Source organism: Gavia stellata, chromosome 36 (assembly GCF_030936135.1).
Source record: "Gavia stellata isolate bGavSte3 chromosome 36, bGavSte3.hap2, whole genome shotgun sequence".
Classification (NCBI taxonomy): Eukaryota; Metazoa; Chordata; class Aves; order Gaviiformes; family Gaviidae; genus Gavia; species Gavia stellata.
This window is the reverse complement of record NC_082629.1, coordinates 1,645,960-1,665,679: the sequence shown is the minus strand read 5'-3', so window position 1 is coordinate 1,665,679 and position 19,720 is coordinate 1,645,960. Positions and strand designations below refer to the sequence as shown.

The 19,720-nt window shown below is 63.9% G+C and overlaps 4 protein-coding genes across 7 annotated transcripts in view; 2 read left to right on the top strand and 2 right to left on the bottom strand.

Annotated features, from left to right (window-relative positions):
• Positions 1-1,884: 1,884 nt before the first annotated feature.
• LOC132320435 (transmembrane protein 198-like) lies at positions 1,885-3,899 on the bottom strand. The gene is made up of 5 exons (XM_059832763.1): positions 3,866-3,899; positions 3,640-3,771; positions 2,739-3,314; positions 2,151-2,299; positions 1,885-2,082 (listed from the first exon to the last, which is right to left on the bottom strand). Exons 1-5 carry the CDS (start codon positions 3,897-3,899, stop codon positions 1,885-1,887), a joined length of 1,089 nt encoding a protein of 362 aa, XP_059688746.1.
• Positions 3,900-5,440: 1,541 nt separating this feature from the next.
• On the top strand, positions 5,441-7,898 carry DNAJC14 (DnaJ heat shock protein family (Hsp40) member C14). The gene is made up of 6 exons (XM_059832762.1): positions 5,441-6,631; positions 6,713-6,819; positions 6,942-7,061; positions 7,184-7,344; positions 7,453-7,555; positions 7,670-7,898. The coding sequence occupies exons 1-6, from the start codon at positions 5,441-5,443 to the stop codon at positions 7,896-7,898; spliced, it is 1,911 nt and encodes a 636-aa protein (XP_059688745.1).
• Positions 7,899-9,231: 1,333 nt separating this feature from the next.
• Positions 9,232-11,233, bottom strand: ORMDL2 (ORMDL sphingolipid biosynthesis regulator 2). Of its 2 annotated transcripts, none has more exons than XM_059832727.1 (4): positions 11,209-11,233; positions 10,375-10,728; positions 9,973-10,124; positions 9,232-9,715 (listed from the first exon to the last, which is right to left on the bottom strand). In XM_059832727.1, the coding sequence occupies exons 2-4, from the start codon at positions 10,546-10,548 to the stop codon at positions 9,580-9,582; spliced, it is 462 nt and encodes a 153-aa protein (XP_059688710.1). In that variant the 5' UTR covers positions 10,549-10,728; positions 11,209-11,233; the 3' UTR covers positions 9,232-9,579. The 2 variants fall into 2 exon arrangements, with proteins under 2 accessions (XP_059688710.1, XP_059688711.1); XM_059832728.1 differs by having other exon boundaries at positions 10,375-10,549; positions 11,209-11,227.
• Positions 11,234-11,532: 299 nt separating this feature from the next.
• The window catches only part of SARNP (SAP domain containing ribonucleoprotein), a 31,049-nt gene continuing 22,861 nt past the window's right edge, over positions 11,533-19,720 (top strand). For all 3 annotated transcript variants that reach the window (XM_059832725.1, XM_059832724.1, XM_059832723.1), the window contains exons 1-8: positions 11,533-11,568; positions 12,348-12,447; positions 12,731-12,777; positions 13,843-13,910; positions 15,349-15,400; positions 18,225-18,298; positions 18,979-19,007; positions 19,598-19,623. In XM_059832725.1, coding sequence (XP_059688708.1) covers positions 11,533-11,568; positions 12,348-12,447; positions 12,731-12,777; positions 13,843-13,910; positions 15,349-15,400; positions 18,225-18,298; positions 18,979-19,007; positions 19,598-19,623 — 432 coding nt within the window. The remainder of the gene's footprint in view (positions 11,569-12,347; positions 12,448-12,730; positions 12,778-13,842; positions 13,911-15,348; positions 15,401-18,224; positions 18,299-18,978; positions 19,008-19,597; positions 19,624-19,720) is intronic.

Below are 19,720 nucleotides of genomic sequence, written 5' to 3'. Positions count from 1 at the left end.
TTATTTGGGGTGGGGCCGGGCGGAGCTGTGCAGCACCCAGGGCGGGGTGGCGGCCCCCCCGCCCGATCTTCCCCGGCCCCTCGTGTTCTGTGTTGCGGCCTCTCCCTTCCTTTATTTTTAAAAATCACGCAATAATAAAATTGCAGTAGTGACCCGGCGCCGGGAGCTCGGTTCTGCCTTTCCCTGCCTGGGGGGACCGCGGCAGCGGCAGAGTCCGGCCCCGGTGCTGCCCGATCAGCCGCTGAGCCGCGGGGGATGTGGGCAGGGGCCGGCTGGAGCCCTCGTGGCAGCAATGGGGGCACTGGGGGGGCCCTCGCCCCGTCCCCCCCCCACGCCCAGCACCAGCAGAGGAGCTGTGACGGGGCCGCAGTGACGGCGGAGCCGCGGGGTGGGACAAACCCCTTTCGTGTCCCAGGAGCCGGCGGTGGAGCGGGGAGGCCAGGCCCCCCCTTCCTGGGCTCCAGCTGCCCCCCCAGCTGTGCCCCCCTATTTCCTGGGTGACGCCGCGGAGGGGACGAGCTGCCAGACTCCTCCCCGCACCCCTGGGAGCTGCCTCGTGCCGGAGCAGCCCCAGGCACCCCACAAGGCCCCTCCGCTCCCCGGCTCGTTGCCACAGGGACCCCCCTGTGCCCGGGCCCGTGGGTGGGGGGGTCCCCACTGTCCCCCCAGGAAGGGCGGGCAGCAGTTCGGGTGCCGGCAGGAGCCGCTGAAGCGGCTGATGGGCAACTTCGGTGTGGCCGAGATCGCCGAGGTGCAGGCGGCGGGTGGCCAAACGTTGGGGTGTCCCAAGCTCCCCCCCACTGGTGGCTCCCCCCGGCGGTACCCATGGGGGGGGTCTCCCCCCCTCAGGGCTTTCCGGCAGCCTCGGGGCTGCCGGGACATTGCGACGTGGAGGGTCCCCTCAACCTGAGGATGCAGAAACACGGGCTGGGGGGGTCAGAGGTGGGGTGTAAGGGGGGGGCCGGGGGCGTAGGGCCCTGGGCGGGGGTCCCGGTGACCCGCAGGACGGGTGCTGGCACCTGCGGAGTTGCCGGAGGGAGGGCAGGGTGCTGGACGGAGGGGACGCCCTGGGGCTGAGCACCCCCAGACCCCTCCCCGCCACGGCCGCGCCGGCCACCGGCCCCGCGCCTGCTCCAGCGGCGTCGGACACGGGGAGGCTCGTCCCCTCGGTGCGTCCCCCCCTGCCCGGCATCACCCACCACGGCCCCCCGGCACCGGCAGGACCTATTTCTTCAAAGGGGGGGGCCAGGGGGTCCCCACCACCACCCGCGTCCCCTCGCCCGCAGGTGACGAGGCCCGGCGGTACTGGGGGGGCTCCCGCTGGACCCCCTGACGCTCTTTAATGCGGCAGCCGCGGTACAAGCCCGGTGGGAGGGGGGGGCCCATGGTCCTTTGTGGGGCTGGGGGGCCGGGGAGGCCCCATGGCAGGGTGAGACACCCCCCCCCAGTGGGGTTAAGGCTTTCGGGACCCTCCGCAGCAGAGGGGGGAGCTGGGCTGGGCCCACGGTGCGCGCGCAGAGTTTGGGTAGGTCCTACAAAAATAACAGGGGGGGTTTATTTGTAAGGGGTCCCCTCGGGCACCGGGGGCCGGGCAGGAGCTGGGGCGGGGGGTCGGGGCTGCCCCCCAGGCTCTCCCCTCCGTGGGGCTGGCGAGGGGCAGGGGCTGCAGCGGGCAGGGGGGCAGGTTATGGGGCAGGGGCTGCAGGGGGGCAGGTTATGGGGCTGGTGGCTGTGGGGCGGGCAGCAGCGGGGGGGCACTGGCTTTGCCCCACCACCGGGGGGACCCCTCAGCCCCTGGGGGGTCCCCAACACCCACGTGGCCCGAAGCCCCGCCTCCCCTAGGCCACACCCCCGGGGAGGCGGGGCATATGACATCTCATTTGCCTATTTAAAGGGGCAGGCACAGTTGGGGGGGCGGGCACCCCCAAGGCACGTCAGTGGGGCACAGGCGCTCAGGGGCGTCGGCGGGGCGGGGGGGGCGGTGAGGGGCGCGGTGGAGCCGCAGTCGGTGTCGGGGGCGGCGGCGGGGCCCGGCACGGTCCCGCTCTCCAGCTGCCGGTCGCGCAGGCTCCGGATGTAGCTCTGGGGGGACACGGGGGTCAGCGCGGCCCCGCGGCCGCCGCCACGGCCCCACCGGGGCACGGACTCACCGGGGCCAGCACGTCGCCCGCGTAGCGCTTGACGGGGGGCGGCTTGCGGCGGTAGGTGCCCTCGGGGGCGGCGAGGCTCTGCCGGCGCTTGGCCTCCTTCTGCCGGATGCGCAGCAGCTGTAGCCGCTTCTGCCGCCGGCTGAGGATGACTGCGGGGAGCGGGGGCTCAGCCCTGCCCCACGGCCCCGGTGACACCTCCGTCCCCATCGCCTTCAGTGTCCCCATCGCCTTCAGTGTCCCCATCGCCTTCAGCGTCCCCATCGCCACCGCCATCCCTGTCCCACGGCCACTGCCGCCGTCACCGTCCCCATCCACCGTCCCCATCGCCATCTCCGCCCTCCCCGTCTCCTTCCCCATCCTGTCCCCGCTCCCATCACCCCCCACACCCCCTCCCCATCCCTTTCCCGGTCCCGTCCTTGCCATCGTCCCTGTCCCCGCTGCCGCCCCGGTCACCATCCCCACCCTCGCCCCCGCTATCCCACGTCCTTCGCCCTCCCCCACGTGCTGGGGCGCCCTCCCCGCTGCCCCCCCCGCGCGCTCCCACCGCCCGGCACCCCCGAGGGGGCGTCCCCCTGTGCCCCCGCTCACCGTCGGTGTGGGAGAAGCCGTCGGCCGTCAGCTTCCACTGGAGCAGGACGGCGAGGAGGCTGAGCGCCGGCCAGGCGCCCAGCACCACCCAGCTGTGCCAGCACAGCGGCCCCGCCGGCGCCAGCCGCAGCCGGTCGTAGACGTAGAGCACCAGCGCCAGCGCCTCCACGAAGTAATCGGCACAAACAACGACGACGGCGGCGCCGAAGACGGCGGTGGAGAGGACGGTCAGCGCCTTCGGCCACTGCAGTGCCAGGAGGGCGCAGAGCAGCGCCAGGCCCAACAGGCTGCCCGCCGGCACCCAGGGGCTCGGCGGCGGCAGCACCGGTGCCGCCGCCACCAGCGCGGCCGTGGCCAGCAGCAGCCCCAGCAGCAGCCCGGTGGTGAAGAGCCCGACGCTGCGCAGCAGCATGGTGACCAGCCCGCAGAGCAGCCCGATGCCCAGGGCGATGCCCGCGCTGGCCTCCAGGCTCAGCTGCGTCTCCAGCACCCGCTCCTTGTAGCACAGGAGGAAGATGACGATGGAGCCGAAGAGCAGCCCCGAGAGGAACATGATGGCCTTGAAGCAGCGGTACCCTGGTGCGGGCGCGGGGGTGTCACCGGGGGCTGCCCCAGGGCTGTGCCCCACGGCGTCACCTGTGCTGTCCCCTCTGGCCGTGGCCCCCAGCCGCGCCCCATGGTGTCCCCTGTGCCATCCCGTCCGGCCCTGCCCCACGGCTGTGCCCCATGGCCGTGCCCTGCCCTCGGTTGCGCCCCATGGCTGTGCCTCGGCCCCCCGCCGTGCCCCCCGCAATGCCCCTCTCCGTGTCCCCCACCGTGTCCCTGCAAAGCCCCTCACCGCGTGCCTGCCGTGCCCCCCGAGCCAGCCCCAGCTCTGCCCCCCGGCCGTGCCCCCGCTCACCGAAGCAGCCGCAGACGACGCCGAAGAGGGCACCGAGGGTGCAGAGGGCGGCGGGGACGGGCTCGTAGGGGGGCCGGGGCTCCAGGGCGCAGCGGGGCGCGGGGGGGGGCGCTGGGCTCCATCGCCCGGGGGCTGCGGGGCTGGGGGTGGGTGCTGAGCCCCCCGGCACCCAGCCCCGCCCCGGGCTCTGCGGGCGGTGGGTGAGCACCCCCCTCCCCACACCCACATCTGGCAGCGGCACCGCGGGGGGGGGAGCACATCTGGGGGGAACGGAGCTGGGGGCTACTGGGAGTACTGGGCTGGGGGACTGGAGACTGTGGGGAGCTGCTGGGGCTGGGAGGGCTGCTGGGGGTGCTGGAGGGGGGACTGGGAGCTGCTGGGGGTGCTGGAGGGGGCACTGGGAGCTGCTGGGGGAGAGTGAGCTGGGGGCACTGGGAGCACTGGGAGAGGGGACTGGGAGCTACTGGGGATGGCGAGCTGGGGGCACTGGGAGCTGCTGGGGGAGAACGAGCTGGGGGCACTGGGAGCTACTGGGGGAGAGTGAGCTGGGGGCACTGGGAGCACTGGCAGCGGGTACTGGGAGCTACTGGGGACGGCGAGCTGGTGGCACTGGGAGCTGCTGGGGGAGAGCGAGCTGGGGGCACTGGGAGCTCTGGCAGTGGGTACTGGGAGCTACTGGGGACAGCGAGCTGGGACTGGGGGCTGCTGGGGAGAACGAGCTGGGGGCACTGGGAGCTGCTGGGGCGACGGGGCGGGGGGCGGCGCTGCCGCACTGGGAGCACTGGGAGCACTGGGAAGGGGCCGGAGGGCGCGGGCGGGGGGCGCCGCTCGCTCCCCGCCGCCCCCGGCCCGGGACTCACCCGCTCGCTGCCGGTCCCGGGGGTCGCGGAGGGGCCCGGCCCGGCCACGGAGCCGAGACTCCGCCGGGAGCGGGGCCGGGGGCGGTGCGGGGCGGGACCGGGAGCGGGGCCGGGGCGGGGAGGGGCCGCCGGGGGGTCCCGCGCGGGGCGCGGGCCGCGGTCGCGGGTGGGCTGCGGGGCCGGGACGCGGCGGGGGGGGGGGGCACCGGGGGGGCTGCGGGGCAGGAGCCCGTCCGTGGGGCCGGGAGGGGCCCCGCGTGGGGCAGGGAGGCGCCCGGGGCAGCCCCGCGAGTGCCGTGGGGCCGGACACGGGGGGGGGGGGGGGGGGGGTCCGGGCCCCGCGGTGGGGACAGAGGCGCTTTGTGCGCGGGACACGTGACGGGGTCAGCGCAGGACGCGCGGGTCCCTCCGGGGCGGCCGCGGGGAAACGCGCAGCGGCGCTGCCCCTTTAAGGGGCGGGGCGAGGGGACGGGCGCGCCCGCGCCCGGCCACGCCCCCGGAAGTGTGAGGCGGCGGCGGCGGCGGGCGGGCGGAAGGCGGAAGTGAGGCGGGTGAGGGACCCGGGGGGGGGCGGGAGGCGGCGGCGACCCCCCCCCCCGCCGGTACCGGCACCGGCGCGGTGAGTCCCCGACCCCCCCCGGTCACCCCCCCACACACACACAGCGGCTCCCCGCCAGCCCCGGGGCGTGTTGGGGGCCGCACCGGGGGCGGCGGCGGCGCGGGGCCCCCGAGCGGCGTCGGAGGGGGGTGAAATCGCCTGAAATCGGCCCAGAAGCGCCCCCGGGGGGGTGGGGGGTGTCCCACGGGCGGCCGCGGCCGGGCCGGGGGGTGCCCTGGGGCCGGTCGGGGCTGCGCTGACCCCGCTCTCCTTCTCAGGGCCCGGCGGGATGGCCGTGACCTAGGCCCGGCCGGGGCCAGCGGGGCGGCGCGGGGCCGCCGGGATGGAGCAGCCCCGGCAGCGGGAAGAGGCTGCGGCCGAAGGCGGCGACGGCCCCGGCTGGAGCCGGGAGCCCCCCGGGGACGGGGACGGCGCTGCCTGGAACGGGAGCTGCGGGCGGCCACCGGCCACCGGCCTGGAGGACGACGACGACGACGACCACGACCTGCCCCTGCCCAGCCCCGAGTGCTCCTGCCGCTGCCGGGGGGAGCCGGCCGCCCCCCCGAGCCCCGCGGCCGAGCGGCGGGACGGATCCTGCAGCCTGACCTGTCACAACCGGGCCGCCGCCGCGGTGCCGCCGCCCCGAGGGCAGGAGGAGGGCGAGGAGGACGGAGCCGGCGAGGACGGCGCGGGGAAGGGGGCCCGGAGGACACGGAGGCGTCAGAGGCATCGCTCGGCCCCCAAGGAGAAGGAGGAGGGCGGCCGGCGCGAGGGCGGCGCGGGCAAGCGGCACCGGCCGGCGCGGAAGAGGAGCCGCGGGGACGGGGCCGAGTCACCGGGGCCGGCCGGCTGCCGGGGGCTGCTGGCGGCGGCGCTGGCCGAGGCGCGCAGGCTGGGCGCGGAGGCCGGTGGGCGGCTGCTCTGCTCCTGCTGCCACCTCGGTGCCCGCGACCTGGCCTCGGCGCAGGCCGGCGTGCGGAGCTGGGGCCGGCGAGTGGGCCAGCGGGCCCGCAACGGCTCCCTGAGGGCGGCCCGCTGGCTGCGGGCCGGGGCAGGGCTCTTCCTCCGCCTGCTCTGGATGCTCTGCGCGCTGCTCCTCCTCCTCCTCATGCTGCTCCTGGGCAGCCTGCGGCTCTGCTGGCGCCTGGGCGCTGCCGCGCTGGCCGCCGGCGTGGATCGGCTGGGCAGGAGCCAGCGGGCGGCCTGGCTCCTTGCGCTCCTGGACGCGGCTGTGCTGCGCAGGACGTGGGGGCTCCTCGGGGAGAGCCGGACGTGCCGCTACCTCTGGGACTGGCTGCAGAGGCGGCGCGCTCCCCCCTGGGCGCCCGGGGAGGGTCGGACGGGCGGGCCGGGGGACGCGGCGCCTGGTCCCGACGGGGGGGCTCCCGCCGCCGGCTCCGGGGAGGAGGTGAGCCGCTTGCTGGCCATGGCGGGGGTGCCCGAGGAGGAGCTGAATCCCTTCCAGGTGCTGGGCGTGGAGGCGACGGCGTCGGACGCCGAGCTGAAGAAGGCCTATCGCCGGCTGGCGGTGCTGGTGCGTGGGCAGCGGGGGGCTCTGGGTGGCGGGTGTTGTCCCGCCCCAAGATGGTGTGCTGAGGTGTCCTGCTCCTCCCAGGTCCACCCGGACAAGAACGAGCACCCGAGGGCGGAGGCAGCGTTCAAGGTGCTGCGGGCGGCCTGGGACATCGTCAGCAGCCCGGAGAGGAGGAAGGAGTACGAGATGTGAGTGGGCTCAGCCGGGGCGTGCGAGGGGACGGGGAGGGTTTGGGGGCGCCGGGGCTGCCCTCGCCCTGTGCCGGCCCCCCCAGCGTGGGGTCTGACCCCGTTTTCCCCCCTCCCCGCAGCAAGCGGATGGCGGAGAGCGAGCTGACGAGGTCCATGAGCGAGTTCCTGAGCCGGCTGCAGGACGACCTGAAGGAAGCCATGAACACCATGATGTGCAGCAAGTGCCAGGGGAAGCACAAGTAGGTCCCGCGGCCCCGGCGTGCCTGGGGGGGCCCCCAAAGCGAGGAGGGGGCGGTGGGGGGGGGGGGCGCGGAGCCCGCGCCGCTCCCGCGGGGGTCGGAAACGCCTGCCCTCACCGCAGGAGGTTCGAGATGGACCGAGACCCCCTCAGCGCCCGCTACTGCGCCGAGTGCGGCGGGCTGCACCCCGCTGAGGAGGGCGACTTCTGGGCCGAGTCCAGCCTGCTGGGGCTGAAGATCACCTACTTCGCCATGATGGACGGGAAGATCTACGACATCACGGGTGGGTGCCGCCTCCCAGACCCCCCCCCAGACCAAGCGGGTGCCGCCGGCCGTCGCCCCTGCGCCCTCGCCGGCGCGGCGTGACCGGCGGCCGCGTGTCTCTCGGCAGAGTGGGCCGGCTGCCAGCGCGTGGGGATCTGCCCGGACACCCACCGCGTCCCCTACCACATCTCCTTCGGCTCGAGGAGCTCCGGGCCGGCCGGGCGGCAGAGGTCGGTCCCGGCGGGGGAGCGGAGGTGGGAGAGGGGCCTGACCCCCGTCCTGGGGGGGGACGGGGGGGCTGCGAGCTGAGACGGGCCCCCCCCCACACCTGCTTTCCCCCGCAGGAGCGCCTCCAAGGGCAGCCCCACCTCGGCTGCCGACCTGCAGGACTTCTTCACCCGCGTCTTTCAGGGGAGCTCAGGACCGATGCCCGGGGGGCCCTTCCCGCCGCCCCCCGCCCCCCCGGGGGCAGCGGCCCCCCCCGGGGGACCCCCAAGGGCGGAGGGGGCTGCCCCCAAGAGCGACGCCAAGCACAAGAGGCGGAAGAAGGTGCGTCGGCCGTTCCAGCGCTGAGCGGCGCCGGGCAGACGGTGCTCTGCTGGGCACGAAAAGGGCTCTTTCGAATAAAAAAAAATCTATTTTTCTTTTTTTTTAAAAAAAAAAAAAACCCAAAGTAGTCTCTATATTTAAAAGTCACCAGGGAGATTGCGGGTCGCCGTGGCCAGCGCGAGCAGGAGGGGCTGCGCGTTGGAGCCAGCCATACCAAAGAGCCGGGCGGGGCGCAGGGCAGCCGGGGGCCGGACAGACAGACGGACGGCCTGGCCGCCGGATCTCTTTAGGGTTATTGTAAATGTTCAGGTGCCGCCTCTGCAGTGTGCGGGGACGCGGTGGCTGGAGCCGCTCTGGAGGGAAGGGAGCTGCGTCCGACCCTGGCATTGCGGGGTCCCTTCCCCTCCACGCTGCCGCACGGGAGAGCCCCCCACCTCAAATAGCCGCTGCTGCTCCTTCAGCCGCGGGGCCAAAGCTGCCGGGGGCCGTTGGAGGGGCTCACGCGAGCCCCCGGCTGCGCCTCGCCCCAGGGAGCTGCGGCCAGGCAGCCTCTGCCAGCACGGTTTGCCTATTTTTTTAAGCAGCTTGTTCCTTTTTGCTCGCACAGATCTATTTATTACCGTGTGCATCCCCTTTCTATTAATAGAGCCGCGTACGTTAGCTGCACCACTCCTCCTCGCAACGCTGCCCAGCTGAGACCCTGGTGTCACCGCCTGGCCCCCGTGCCTCTGGCCGTGCCAGTTTTGCATTTCCTGCCTCAAATTTGCTCAAGGGACCCTCGTCCCCTTCCCTTAGTGCTGGGGAGGAAGAGGAGTTTATTATTTTATTTTAAAAAAGGTGAAGCCAGGAGGCAGGAGCTGGTTACGGGCCACTGCTGAAACCCCGAGTTGTACTGTGAGTGGTTTTTACCGAGACACGTGCCAGTGCCCGGTACCTCGCCAAGCATTTAGTGTCTCTCGGCCCTGGGTAGCGGCACGGCGGCTGCGCCGGTCCTTGGCAGGGAGTAACAGCCCTTGGGGGCTGCGCAAAGCTCCCCAGCCCGCCACGGGGCCGAGCCGGGTGCCTGGGGGGGAGCCGGCCACCTCCCTGGCCCAGCTGCCAGGGCAGACGATGCCCCCGAGAACTGCCCTTGGCCACGGTTGCTTTTCGCTCGCTTTTTTGTCCTCCCAGATCAGAGCAGGTGGGTTTCAAATGGTGGTGTACCTCTTTCTTATTACTTTTGTTAAATTAAAAGTACGGTTTGAAGAAGTCTGGCTGGTGTGTGCGGGGAGGGGTGGGTGGGAGGTGCAAGCTGGGGCTGGTCCCACTGCCAGGACGCTGCTCCAGTCGCTCTAAGTTCTTTATTATGGTGGAAACATAGAAAACATGAGGACGAGGGAGGTGTAGGTGGGCAACTCTTCCCACTAGTCAGCAGTTCTCCCCTCGTAGGTGCTTTCTGCATGGTTACACGGAGGTGAGCTCGAAGGAAACACGCACGTGTGACACGACCGCTCTGTACCGCTCAGCTGCGTGCCTCTCTTCACCGAAGGGATAAAGCCCCAGCGAGGAGCTCCTCTGAGGCGGAGGAACCTTGCTAAAACCCTGGCTAAAAGCCGGAGTGGTCCCTGCCCTGCGCCCAGCCCTCCTCACCCCTGCTCTCCAGCCGGCTCCGTCGTCCTTTCTCCGTCCCCCGGCTCCGCTGCCTCTCTGCTGGAAGTGCCGCGCCTCAGTACTTGTTGATGCCGAAGACCCGCACACCGTGGAACTGGGGCAGCTTAGGCAGAAGGACGCTGAGCAGGGAGGCCGTGTTGACGATGAAGTGCACGGGGTCGTATTTGGTGTAGAAGCTGGTGAGGAGGTACCTGGGGGAGAGCAGGAGACCCTGGGTGAGCACTGTGCCGCTCCCACCCTCCCCTCTGCCTGCACTTGGGGGGATTTTGGGTGCCTCGCTTGTGCTTCCCGTACAAAACAGAGCCTCGCAGCTGGGGAACCCCCTCCAGCCTCAGGACCTGTCTGTGCCAGGGCGGCTGTGCCGACAGAAGCCCGGCAGTCCCACCGCGTGCCCTAGACACCCTCCTGAGCCCCCCCACGCCTTCCTGCCTTGTTCAGCGGCACTCACAGCACTACTGGGGAGATGCTGAGGAACTTCCGCGCTGAGGTGCACTGCGTCCCGTAGTCTATCTGCTCCCAGTGCGTGAGGAGGCGATCCTTGCCCTGGTCTGGGGTCTCGAAGGGGGTCCCCTTCACCGCGTGCAGCAGCACGTACATGACCTGTAGGTTTCAAGGGGGGAGGAGATGTCAAGCAAGCCCGGGACAGTCTGCTGCTGGGACAGAAATGTGCTTTGTGCCTTTGTGCCGCTTCCTGAGCTAACGACCTTTCACCAACCCGCCCGCCTTTCCCTCGGTGCCCCGCAGGAACCAGGGGCTTCCTTGTAGCCTGGAGACACAGAACCGTACCCAGCGAACGCCAGCCTGCGCGCTCTCCAGCCCTGGGAGAAAAGCGGGCCGAGCTTTGACTAACCAGGTTGTGTATGACGTTGGTGAGCGTCCAGACCACAGGAATGCTGAAGAACGGGATGCTGAGGAGAACGATGTGGAGGACTCCCACGGAGATCACATATGCCAGCCAGATCCCCCGGCTGTTCATCACCCGCGTGTTGGGGTTCACCTCGCTGTGCGCCACGCCGACGTTCATCCTGGAGCAGACAAACGGAGGCTTCCAGAGGTCTCTTCAGTGAGGTTTTCCCAAGTCTGCAATTCCTAACCCGCAGTTGGGGCTCTTGGCGTAGCCCCAGATCCGCGGTCGCTTTCCCACGTGCTTAACGTCAACACGCCTCTGATGCCAGCTCCCTAATTAGTGACTCTGCAGCTCGGCCTTAGGGACAGGAACACAAAGGCAAGGAGAAAAGAAAGGAGGTCACCTCCCAGCTCCCAAACCTCACCCGCCTCCAGCCACCCGAAACGCTGTCAAAAAGGCAGAACCACCCTGTAACGGGGCTCCCGTCTCCCTGGCGCTCGCCCGGTGCTGCTTCCCCACCGGGCAGGGAGGCGAAACGCCTGCCCCCCCGCCGTGAGCCCGGCTCCTCGGCCCTAAGGCACGCGTGGGGCCGGGAAACGACCACCGATCCCTCCGCTCCGGAGGAATATTGCCCTCCCCGGGGCCGGGTACGCCTGCTCCCCTCACGGCCCGGCCCTGCCGCCGTGGCCTCGCACCCCCGGCCCTCACTCCCTCCCCGGTCCCGCTCCCCCCGGCTCTCACTCCCTCCCCGGCACCTCGCACCCCCGGCCCCGCTCCCCCCGGCCCCTCGCACCCCCGGCCCCGCTCCCCCCGGCCCCTCGCAGCCCCCCGGCCCACCCGGCGGCTTCGCGGCCGTTGCCAGGACCCTGCCCGCCTCCGGGCTCGTTACCAGGAAGTCCGCGCGCCCGGCCCGCTCTCTCCATTGGCCGCTCCGCAGCGTTTCCCCGCTTCCATTGGCCGCTCCGCCCGTCGCTCGGCGCCGCCCCGCCCCTCGCGCACTGGCAGGCCAATAGTGGGCGGAAGGCGCGGGCGAGGACTGGCCAGTCGTGAGAGGCGGTGTTGGGAGGTGGTTTGAAATCGCCGGTCCAGGAAGCGCGGCGCTGATTGGGCGATGGGCTGTCGGTAGGGGCGGGGCCGGTAGCGGGCTGCGGGGGCGACAAGATGGCGGCGGAGACTGTGGAGCTCCATAAGCTGAAGGTACCGGTCGGGCCGCCGCGGCCTCGGGGCCCTGCAGCGCGGGCCCCGCCGGGGAGGGCCGCGGCCTGTCCCGGCCCAGGCAGCTGGCGGCCCCGGGCTCCCGCCGCCGGCGGGCCTCGCCGGCCCCGGCCCGGGGGGACAGCGCCTGCCGCTGCCCGGAGCCGCGGCCTGTGGGGCGGCCGGCGCGTTCCTGCGGCTGGGAGCCCCTCGAGGCCGCGCGGTCCCCGGCCCCGCGGTCCCGGCTCCTCCGCGGCCCCGCTGGGCGGGTTGGGCCGCGCACGCACATGGGAGAGCTCCGCCGGCCGCCCCCGGCCTGGGGGGTGTCCCGGGAGGGTCCCCCGCCGCGCGCAGGGCCTGCGGCGGTCACCCCTCGTACGCAGGTCCTCCTTGCTCTCGCCTGGAGCCGCGTTCTCGCCGCTGCCCGCCCGGGGTGCCCGGGGATGCGCCTGTCCGCCGGGGCATCGCAGCCGCCCCCCGCTTGCTGCGAGGCCGCGGGGTGGTCGCCTCTGCGTGGCGGCCGGTCCGGCCTGTGACAGGCGCCGGAGAGCGATCCTCCTCCGGGGCTGATGAGGGAACCAGCTTATCTGCGGTAAAACCGGCGAGTCCAGGAGCGCGGCTGCTGTTTAACAGGGGGAGGGAGCCTTCGTGGCTCCTAAAAAAGAAAATTGTCTCGCCTTACTTATATGCCTTTTTATTTTTTTATTCATTTGTTTCTTGGCGTGCTTCTGCACACGTGAGTGAACTGCACACACTAATTGGAAGCTCATTCTGTTATGCAGTTGGCTGAACTGAAGCAGGAATGTCTGGCCCGTGGCCTGGAAGCAAAAGGCAACAAGCAGGATCTGATCAACAGGCTCCAGGCTTACCTGGAGGAGCACGGTGGGTGCTGTGCGCTGGCAGGGGCTGGTTGGGCGGGACGGGGCGTTATCGGGCTCCTTCCCAAAGTTATTGGGGTTACCGGTGGGGAGAAGTCTCCTGGGCTTTGACCTTTGTTCGTGTGGAACTCCTGGGTGAAAGTGAAGACCCCTGGTCTGAGTGCTTTGATGTAACTGCCTTTGCTTCCTGCTTTCCTGAGTAAAATTCTAGTAGGCTTTGTCTGAGAAGCCAGAGATATTACTGAAGTAACTTGCTACTGCAATTGCTCTGTTGTTTTGTCCTCCAGCTGAAGAAGAAGCAAATGAAGAAGATGTCCTGGGGGAAGAAATAGAGGTAAGTCTTCTTTTGGGCGGGCTGTCCTGCCGGCGGCCTGTGCAGGGGCTTCTGGTTGCCTGGCAGCATGTGACCTCCCGCCGGCTGCGTCGCGGTTCTCTGCGTGAGGAACGAGGCAATACCTGGGGCCGTGTCATTCTTGTTGGGTCTAAACCTGCTATTTTTATGCCAAAGGCCTGACGTCATCCTGTTAACCTGCAGAGCGTACGAGCGGGTGGTGGGTGGTTCTGGCAGAGCGTGTAATCTTGGTGCAGGGTCACTCTGTCCGTGTTCAGTAGGATTCACACCACGTCGCCCTGTGTTTTTTGTCGTGAACTGAACAGCAAACATGGTTGGAGCGTGATGTGCTTTTAAGAAAGGATATGCAAGAAAAAGTTGCCCAGCTGGTGCCCTGATGATGCCCAGCACAGGCTGGGCTGGGTGGCCTGTGGGAGCGAGCCTTAAAGCAGGAGAGTTTGTTCTGAGAGAGGTGAGGAGATCTGACGTGGGAAAGTGCTGTGTGCTTAAATTGCTAGCAGAAACCAATTCCTCCGCCTGTCAGGCTCTTTGCCGTTTGGCAAGCGCGTGCCCTGCAAGGGCGGGTGGAGGATGTGGAAGCTTTCTCCCCGGTTTCACAAAAAATATTTGGTGAGAAGCGAGGTGGGTCTTACCGGATTGATGCTGGGTGTTGAGTGTGAGCACTGTGTAGTTCTGATGTTCTTTGCGGGCTGGAGAACATCTCTCTCGAGTTACTTCCTAAGCCTCGTGAAGCCCAGACTTTCTGGTAAGGGATTAGACTTTGGATAAAACAAGAGTCTGCGTCCATAACAGCTGATGTTCAAACCCTGCCAGGCTGAGGCTTTGAGCACGTAATATTACTTCGTGCTGCAAACCTTGCCTTGGTTGGCCGAGTTAAACACGTAATGCAGAAATCTTTGGATCCGCGCAGGCTGAATTATAGGTGTGTGCCTTTTAAACCAGCACAAACCCAAAAGACTTGGCAGCGTCCCCGCTGTGGTGTTTCTCTCTTGCTCGGCTGGCCGGAGTATTTATTACCTGACCTCCTCTCAACTCCTTGGCTTGCAGGAAGAAGAGCAGAAGCCGGTAGAGCCGCCCGTCAAAGTAGAAGAGCCTCCTGTAAAATCGCCTGACGTGTAACTATCCTTTCTGAGTAGACCAAAGCAAACCCGTGGGGTGCGAGGGCCGGTGGCCATGAGCTTTGTACAGCCCCGTTCCGGAGTTTGGGCTGAAAGGAGCTCGCAGCGCGTGTTGGAGCAGGATTGTGGCCCTTGCCTCAGCCCCGTGTGATAACACGGTGGTCGGTCGGTCTGTCTGCGTGGCCGCTCTCCCCTCCGTGGCTCAGAGGACCCAAGCGAGCCCGGGGCTGGTGGCCGCCGGGTCCGCCGTGGCGCGTGGGCAGGAGGGGGCGTCCTGTGCCTGCTGAGCTGCGCCGGGAGCGCAGGCGAGCGCCGAGTCCCGGGTCCCCGGCAGAATTGCTTCCTGTGAAAGTGCCATTAAACCATTACTACCTTTCAGGGCATAAAATGAGAAACCTGTCCAGGAATCGGGAACAAAAGCAGTGCATTTTTCTAAATGGGAGACCTTAATGAGGCTGGCTGTGACCCACTGTTTTATGGGAGTTGTTTGGAGGAGGAGGATGCTATTTCATTTAGCCTGGGAACTTCCGAACTTTGTCTCTTCTTCTTTTGTTTTCCCCCTCGAGCCTGAGCTCTGTTTTCGGAGCATAAACTTTGGAGCACGCCCACTCCATTATATTTTCGTTCAGTCTTTTTACTGGTCCCGCTGTTGTCAGCTGCACATTGTTCGGGAAGTGTGTGTTTGAAATGGAGCCCGGGCTCGGGGTGCTGATGCTGACCTGGGGAAAGTTGCCTGTGGCTGTCCCATGAACTAGAACAGAACAATCCTTTGTATTTGAGGGCCATAAAGGAATAAAGCTCTTTGGGGCTTGCAGTTGAGGCTTTGGGCTTCTAATAAGAGCTGAATGTTACTGTTAAGAGCCTTAGGATGGGCAGGGGGTCATTCTTGGGTGCATAGGTCTGTGGCCTCTTGCTGTAACATCCACCTGGCATTTTGAGACGCATCTGCAGCACTCCACTAAAATTGCAGAATGTTTCTCTTGTCTTAAACAGAGTTAATTATTCCTCCAAGCCTGTGCAGAGAATGGGTGAGAGTGCGGCTGGTTCTTGTGTCTTTTCCAGCTTCCTTCCCATCATTGCCAAGGGAATTTGGGAGTGCTCAGAGCACTAGTTAGGCTCGCAGGAGAACTTACTACTTGCGCCTTCGCTGGGTCGTGTATTTCCTGCCCCTAATGCTTCCTAGGATTTGGTTATAAGTCTCACAGGCTTCACACTTCACTTTAGCATCGATATCTGGCTCTAAACTTGCCCTCGTAAGGGGTGTGCTGGCTTGCGGCTGCTCTCGTTTTAAAAACAGGCCCTTGGTTAAGGTGATGGTGGCGTTGCCAGAGGCGGGTGGCTGGGAGGACAACCCCGACACCTCTCCCACTGGGGCACGCCTGTGAAACTAGTGGGAGCTGTTCTGACTGATTTCTCTCTTTCCCAACACCTCTAGGATTACGGAAAAGAAGGTAGTGAAAATAACATCGGAGATTTCGCAGATGGAGGTAAGGTTCCTTCTGCTGCTTCGTCCCCCGAGGTGTCAGTTTCCTTACTCACTTCATTCAGAGTCTCTTTTGTGTGTTGCTGGGGCTGTGTCAGCGTTTCCATTGTAAACCTGCTTTATTTTTCCTTGATTTTGTATTAATGACTGGTTGCTGGCTGTGGAGAGACCTGGCAGGGTGGTGACCCCATGGCACATTTCATTTTGACGCTAGATCTTAAGGAATGTTTCTCTCAATTGTCCGTTAATGCCTCTTTCCTTGCCGCTCACTGCCGTTGCTTTCCGCCACCAACCACCATTGACCCTACCTCAATATTTCCAACTTAGCAGCGACAAGCTGCGTCGTTCCTGGGGCGTCGTTCCATCGCAGACAAAGATGGACTTTGCCCCGTAGTGTCCTCTGCTCTGGGTGATAAAGGCTGATAGACTTGAACCACCTCTGTTATGCCTCTGGTGTATAAATTGTTTCCTGCTATTGCGAACATGAAAAGTTCCGCTGCGGATTTTGCCAGGCCGTGGCACATCCCTGTCCCTCGGGACTTGCTGCAAGCCCGATCGCTTCAGACACGTAAAACTACAAAGCTTTGTTGAGGATACGCTTCAGGGAGTAATCGGTTGGGGAGGAACTGATACGAGCTAACAGATCATCTCGTCTTTATCTTCTCTGACTTTTTCACTTACATTTGCTGGGCTTATTTAAAACAAACACACTTAGAAGCTGCTGATTCCTGTGGGAAAACTTTGCGAAACTTTAAGTTTCAGGAATCTGCTTGTGGTTCTCTAATCTCCCCCCTTATTTTTTCGCTCATGTTCCATAAGAAAGAAATCACTATGAAAACATGGTTCTTGTCTCCCTGCTGTTCACCAGTACTTCAGAGTTTTAATCTTCTGTTTGGGACACGATCATTTCCACAGCAACCAGGGTGATGTCGCAAGCGGAGGATTATGACCTCAGTGAAGGAGTAATGAGGAGAAACACAGTACCTGATGTGAGCTGGAAGTGTCGCTGAAAGAGCGATGTCCCCTGTGATGTGGGGCTGCCTTTGGCTGTAGCTGGTTAAAGAGCTCATGAAGCGAACTTGCTGGAGTTACACTCTCACCCTTTGTGTTTCTCCAAATTCTGCCCAAGCTGTTTGCAGGAAATCCACTTTTTTTTTTGATTGAGTGTGAATCAGATAGGTCTCAGCAAAGTCACGTCATAGATAGTTTTTGAAGGTAAAAGAGAATTATTTTCCTATGCATAGTTGGAACACTGGCGGCTCTTACAGATGCTAGAAATGCAAATGAGTTCAAAAAGCAAGGAGACAAATGCCTAGGAAAGGTGACCATCAGGGACAAACAAATGCAAATGTGGGCGCAGCCTGAAATCCAGTCAGTCGTTTGCTGTGGGTTACTTGAGCCTGGGAGGGCGTAAAGGAGGCAGACCACCTGTCTGACTGTAACGGTCGCCTTCGGGGGACACACTGGGGTGGTGGAGCCTTTGCTCTGATCCGGCATGGCTTGTCTGTAGTCGAGAGTCCTTTCAGAAGCTGCCTCTTCAGGTATTTCCTTTGGATAGTCTCCAAAGTATCAGAAAGAAGAAGGAAATATGCTTTGACCCCAGCGATATGTTTTTCTGCCTTTATTGTTTCTTCCCAGTTGAGTAAAAGTTCCTCCGTACTGACACCGTTAGGAGTGGTGTTCCTCATCCATCTTTTCTAAACATTTATGTTTTGATGCAAATGTTTATTACGCTCCTCACTGTGCTTTTGGCTAAAGTAAATGTTTCCATTAAAATAATATCTGTTTCTCTAACCTTTAAAACACCAAACACATTTTTGGGCCCTTGTGTAATAATAAAATGTTAAATATTTCCCTGAAGCTTTTAAGGGGATTTAATACTCATAGGTGCAAACCCTCACACTTCTGATGGTTCCAAGCTTTTCCATGCCCAGGGCAGTGTGCTCTAACCCAGGCAAGCCTTGCCTGCAGTGAGGGCAGCAGGCCGACTCCTTTCTACGTAGCTGAATTTCGTCTTGAATTGCACTGCTAATGGCCAGCTCTGCTTGCAGGGCTGAGCCAACTGCATGAATAGTGTCGGTTGCTTGTGCCAAATAAATAAGTTCCCTGAAAACAAACACCCCCCATCCCCTTTTCTAGCATATTTCTTTGGCCTTTTGCTTAGGGGGAAGAAAAGGAAATCTTGTTTGCCTCTTTCCTTGCAAATCAGCTGAAGCCGGTTGTGCCTACCGCTTGCTTCCTGCCTCCAGGAGGGAGGTCAGGGCCGCTCCCTTTGTGGTCCCTGCCAGGAGCGCTGCTCCTTTCCCTCTGGCTCAAGGGCTTCCCTGGACGAGGTGTGCAGCGCTCCAGCCTGCATGCTGGCACGCCAGCCTCCGGCACGGTTGCAGCCTTGTATCGTCTTAAAATAGTCGCCTGTCTCTGTCAGTTCCCTGGTCCCCTTCTCTTTTGGCACACCTCCTTTCCTAGGAACGCTCCCTGAGCAGCGGAGTAATGGCATACTTTTTTTTATTAGGTTTTTTATTAGGGCCGTGTTTATCAGAACCACGAGACCGCCTTTTGGTCAAGCATACGTCCTGGAGGCTGTGGGGTGGCTTCTTGGATGGCACAGGCCAACGGAAGGTGCCTGCAGCATCTCTCCCTTTACCTGCGGGTGCAGGGGGGTGTTTTCCCCCTTTCCAGACTGCGCGCTGCTGCTCGAGCAGGGCACGTTGGAGTGTTAGCCCACCGCCTGTTGAGTTTGCGTGCCTGTTTCCATCTGCAGAATCTCCTTTCTGTACCCTTCAAATCTTCGCTCTTCCTCAGTTGGTTCTTTTCTCTCCCTCCTCCAGCGAATGCAGAAGAGGGCTGAACGCTTCAATGTGCCCGTGAGCCTGGAGAGCAAGAAGGCAGCGCGGGCAGCTCGGTGAGTCTATGCTTGGACCCTTCTCTTCTGGCTTGGGAGAAGCCCTCTCCGGACACGTCTGCCAGTGGCAGGTTGTGTTGGCGTGAGCTGAACGTGGCTCTGTGCTCTGCTCGAGTGGTGGGACAACGCTCGGAGGAGTCTGAAAAATGAGGGGGAGGTTGCCCCCAGCCTGGACAAACAGTGGACAGGTTTGCTGGAGGTTTTGCAGGCACGTGCTGTGTTAGACCTGCAGGGAGGTGGAGCCCCTCGTGAGGCAGGAGACACCCAGATTTGTCAGATTTGGGCTGTGTCTAATTGTGGGGTGCTCGATGCATGCTTTAGCGGTTGCTTGGGCTAAAATCCCGGTGAAGTTTCTGGCAGTTCTCACAGTTATTCTGGAAAGACGGGGCAATGAAAGGGGAAAACTGCTGGTGATCTGACTAGCTTTCTGGACTTTGAGGTTAGTTTTGTGAAGAAAGTGGGGAATCGCTGTATGCAGAGCGAGTGCAGGCGTTGCTGCAGTAATTACATTAGCCAATAATAGCGCGTTCCAGTTAATCTTCCTCCCAAACCAGTTTTCACGAGTGCACTTGAGTAAAAGTATTTGAAGGAAAAGTTCACACATAAGACTTGACGTGTCAGGTGCTGGCTGACCTTATCTTTGCCCGAGTCTCTGACTAAGCTCTGTTTACCTTTGGCAGGTTTGGTTTGGCCACAGTTTCGACTAAAGGTGAGGAGGTGAAGCAGAACCAATCCATGGAGTGACCTTACTGCAAATATTTAAATATTCCTGGAAAAAAAAAATTGCTGGTGGGACTACCTTTGTTTTCGCTTCTGTCCCTTTCCCTGACCGCGCCCAGGAGCTCCGAGCGGGAATTGTAGCATCAGGAAGAAAAGGACACGTGCTGTTCCCTTGGTAGTTCTGACACTTTTTCCAGCATCTGTTTTTTTCTAAGCACAACTGGAAGACACTAGCCAGATTTTCCTGTGGTATCCTTGAACAGAGTGCCAAACACCCTTTGGCTTCATAAAATGTCGGGTTCGATTGCCAAAGCTGTCTTAGCGAGGTGGGACGGCAGCAGTTTTGCAGGTGGAGAAGCTGATTTGAAGGTGAAAAAGAAATTGGGAGACTCGCTCTGTAGTGAGCAGAGATAGAAGCTGGGAAAAACGGGACGGCAGTTCTTCGCTAGTCTGTGGTGGGATGGGCACAGGGCTGCTTCGGGCAGTGCTGTGACTTTACTGTGCCTCCTTTTAGATAAGATGCTGCTCCTGATGTTTGTTCTCTAACTGGGTTTTCTTTTTCTTGCCTCCTTATTTCAGGCCTCTCTGCAGACAGCAAACCCACGGTAAGAAATGCTTCTTGTTCTTGAGTTACTGCTGGTCAGGCCCTTAACACGTGTTGTAATTTGTAGAAAGAGGTTCCTGTCTGCAGGGGTAAACTGC

Bases quoted from the DNA above. Each gene is read 5' to 3' on its own strand.
- DNAJC14 (XM_059832762.1), top strand. From the start codon at position 5,441: ATGGAGCAGCCCCGGCAGCGGGAAGAGGCTGCGGCCGAAGGCGGCGAC. The intron at 6,632-6,712 runs GTGCGTGGGCAG...TGCTCCTCCCAG, and splicing joins ATCGCCGGCTGGCGGTGCTG to GTCCACCCGGACAAGAACGA. The intron at 7,062-7,183 runs GTAGGTCCCGCG...CCCTCACCGCAG, and splicing joins AAGTGCCAGGGGAAGCACAA to GAGGTTCGAGATGGACCGAG.
- LOC132320435 (XM_059832763.1), bottom strand. From the start codon at position 3,899: ATGTGCTCCCCCCCCCGCGGTGCCGCTGCCAGAT. The intron at 2,300-2,738 runs GTGAGCGGGGGC...CGCTCCCCGCAG, and splicing joins CGGCTTCTCCCACACCGACG to TCATCCTCAGCCGGCGGCAG. The intron at 2,083-2,150 runs GTGAGTCCGTGC...GTGTCCCCCCAG, and splicing joins CGGGCGACGTGCTGGCCCCG to AGCTACATCCGGAGCCTGCG.
- ORMDL2 (XM_059832727.1), bottom strand. From the start codon at position 10,548: ATGAACGTCGGCGTGGCGCACAGCGAGGTGAACCCCAACACGCGGGTG. The intron at 10,125-10,374 runs GTTAGTCAAAGC...TGAAACCTACAG, and splicing joins CCAACGTCATACACAACCTG to GTCATGTACGTGCTGCTGCA. The intron at 9,716-9,972 runs GTGAGTGCCGCT...GCTCTCCCCCAG, and splicing joins AGCATCTCCCCAGTAGTGCT to GTACCTCCTCACCAGCTTCT.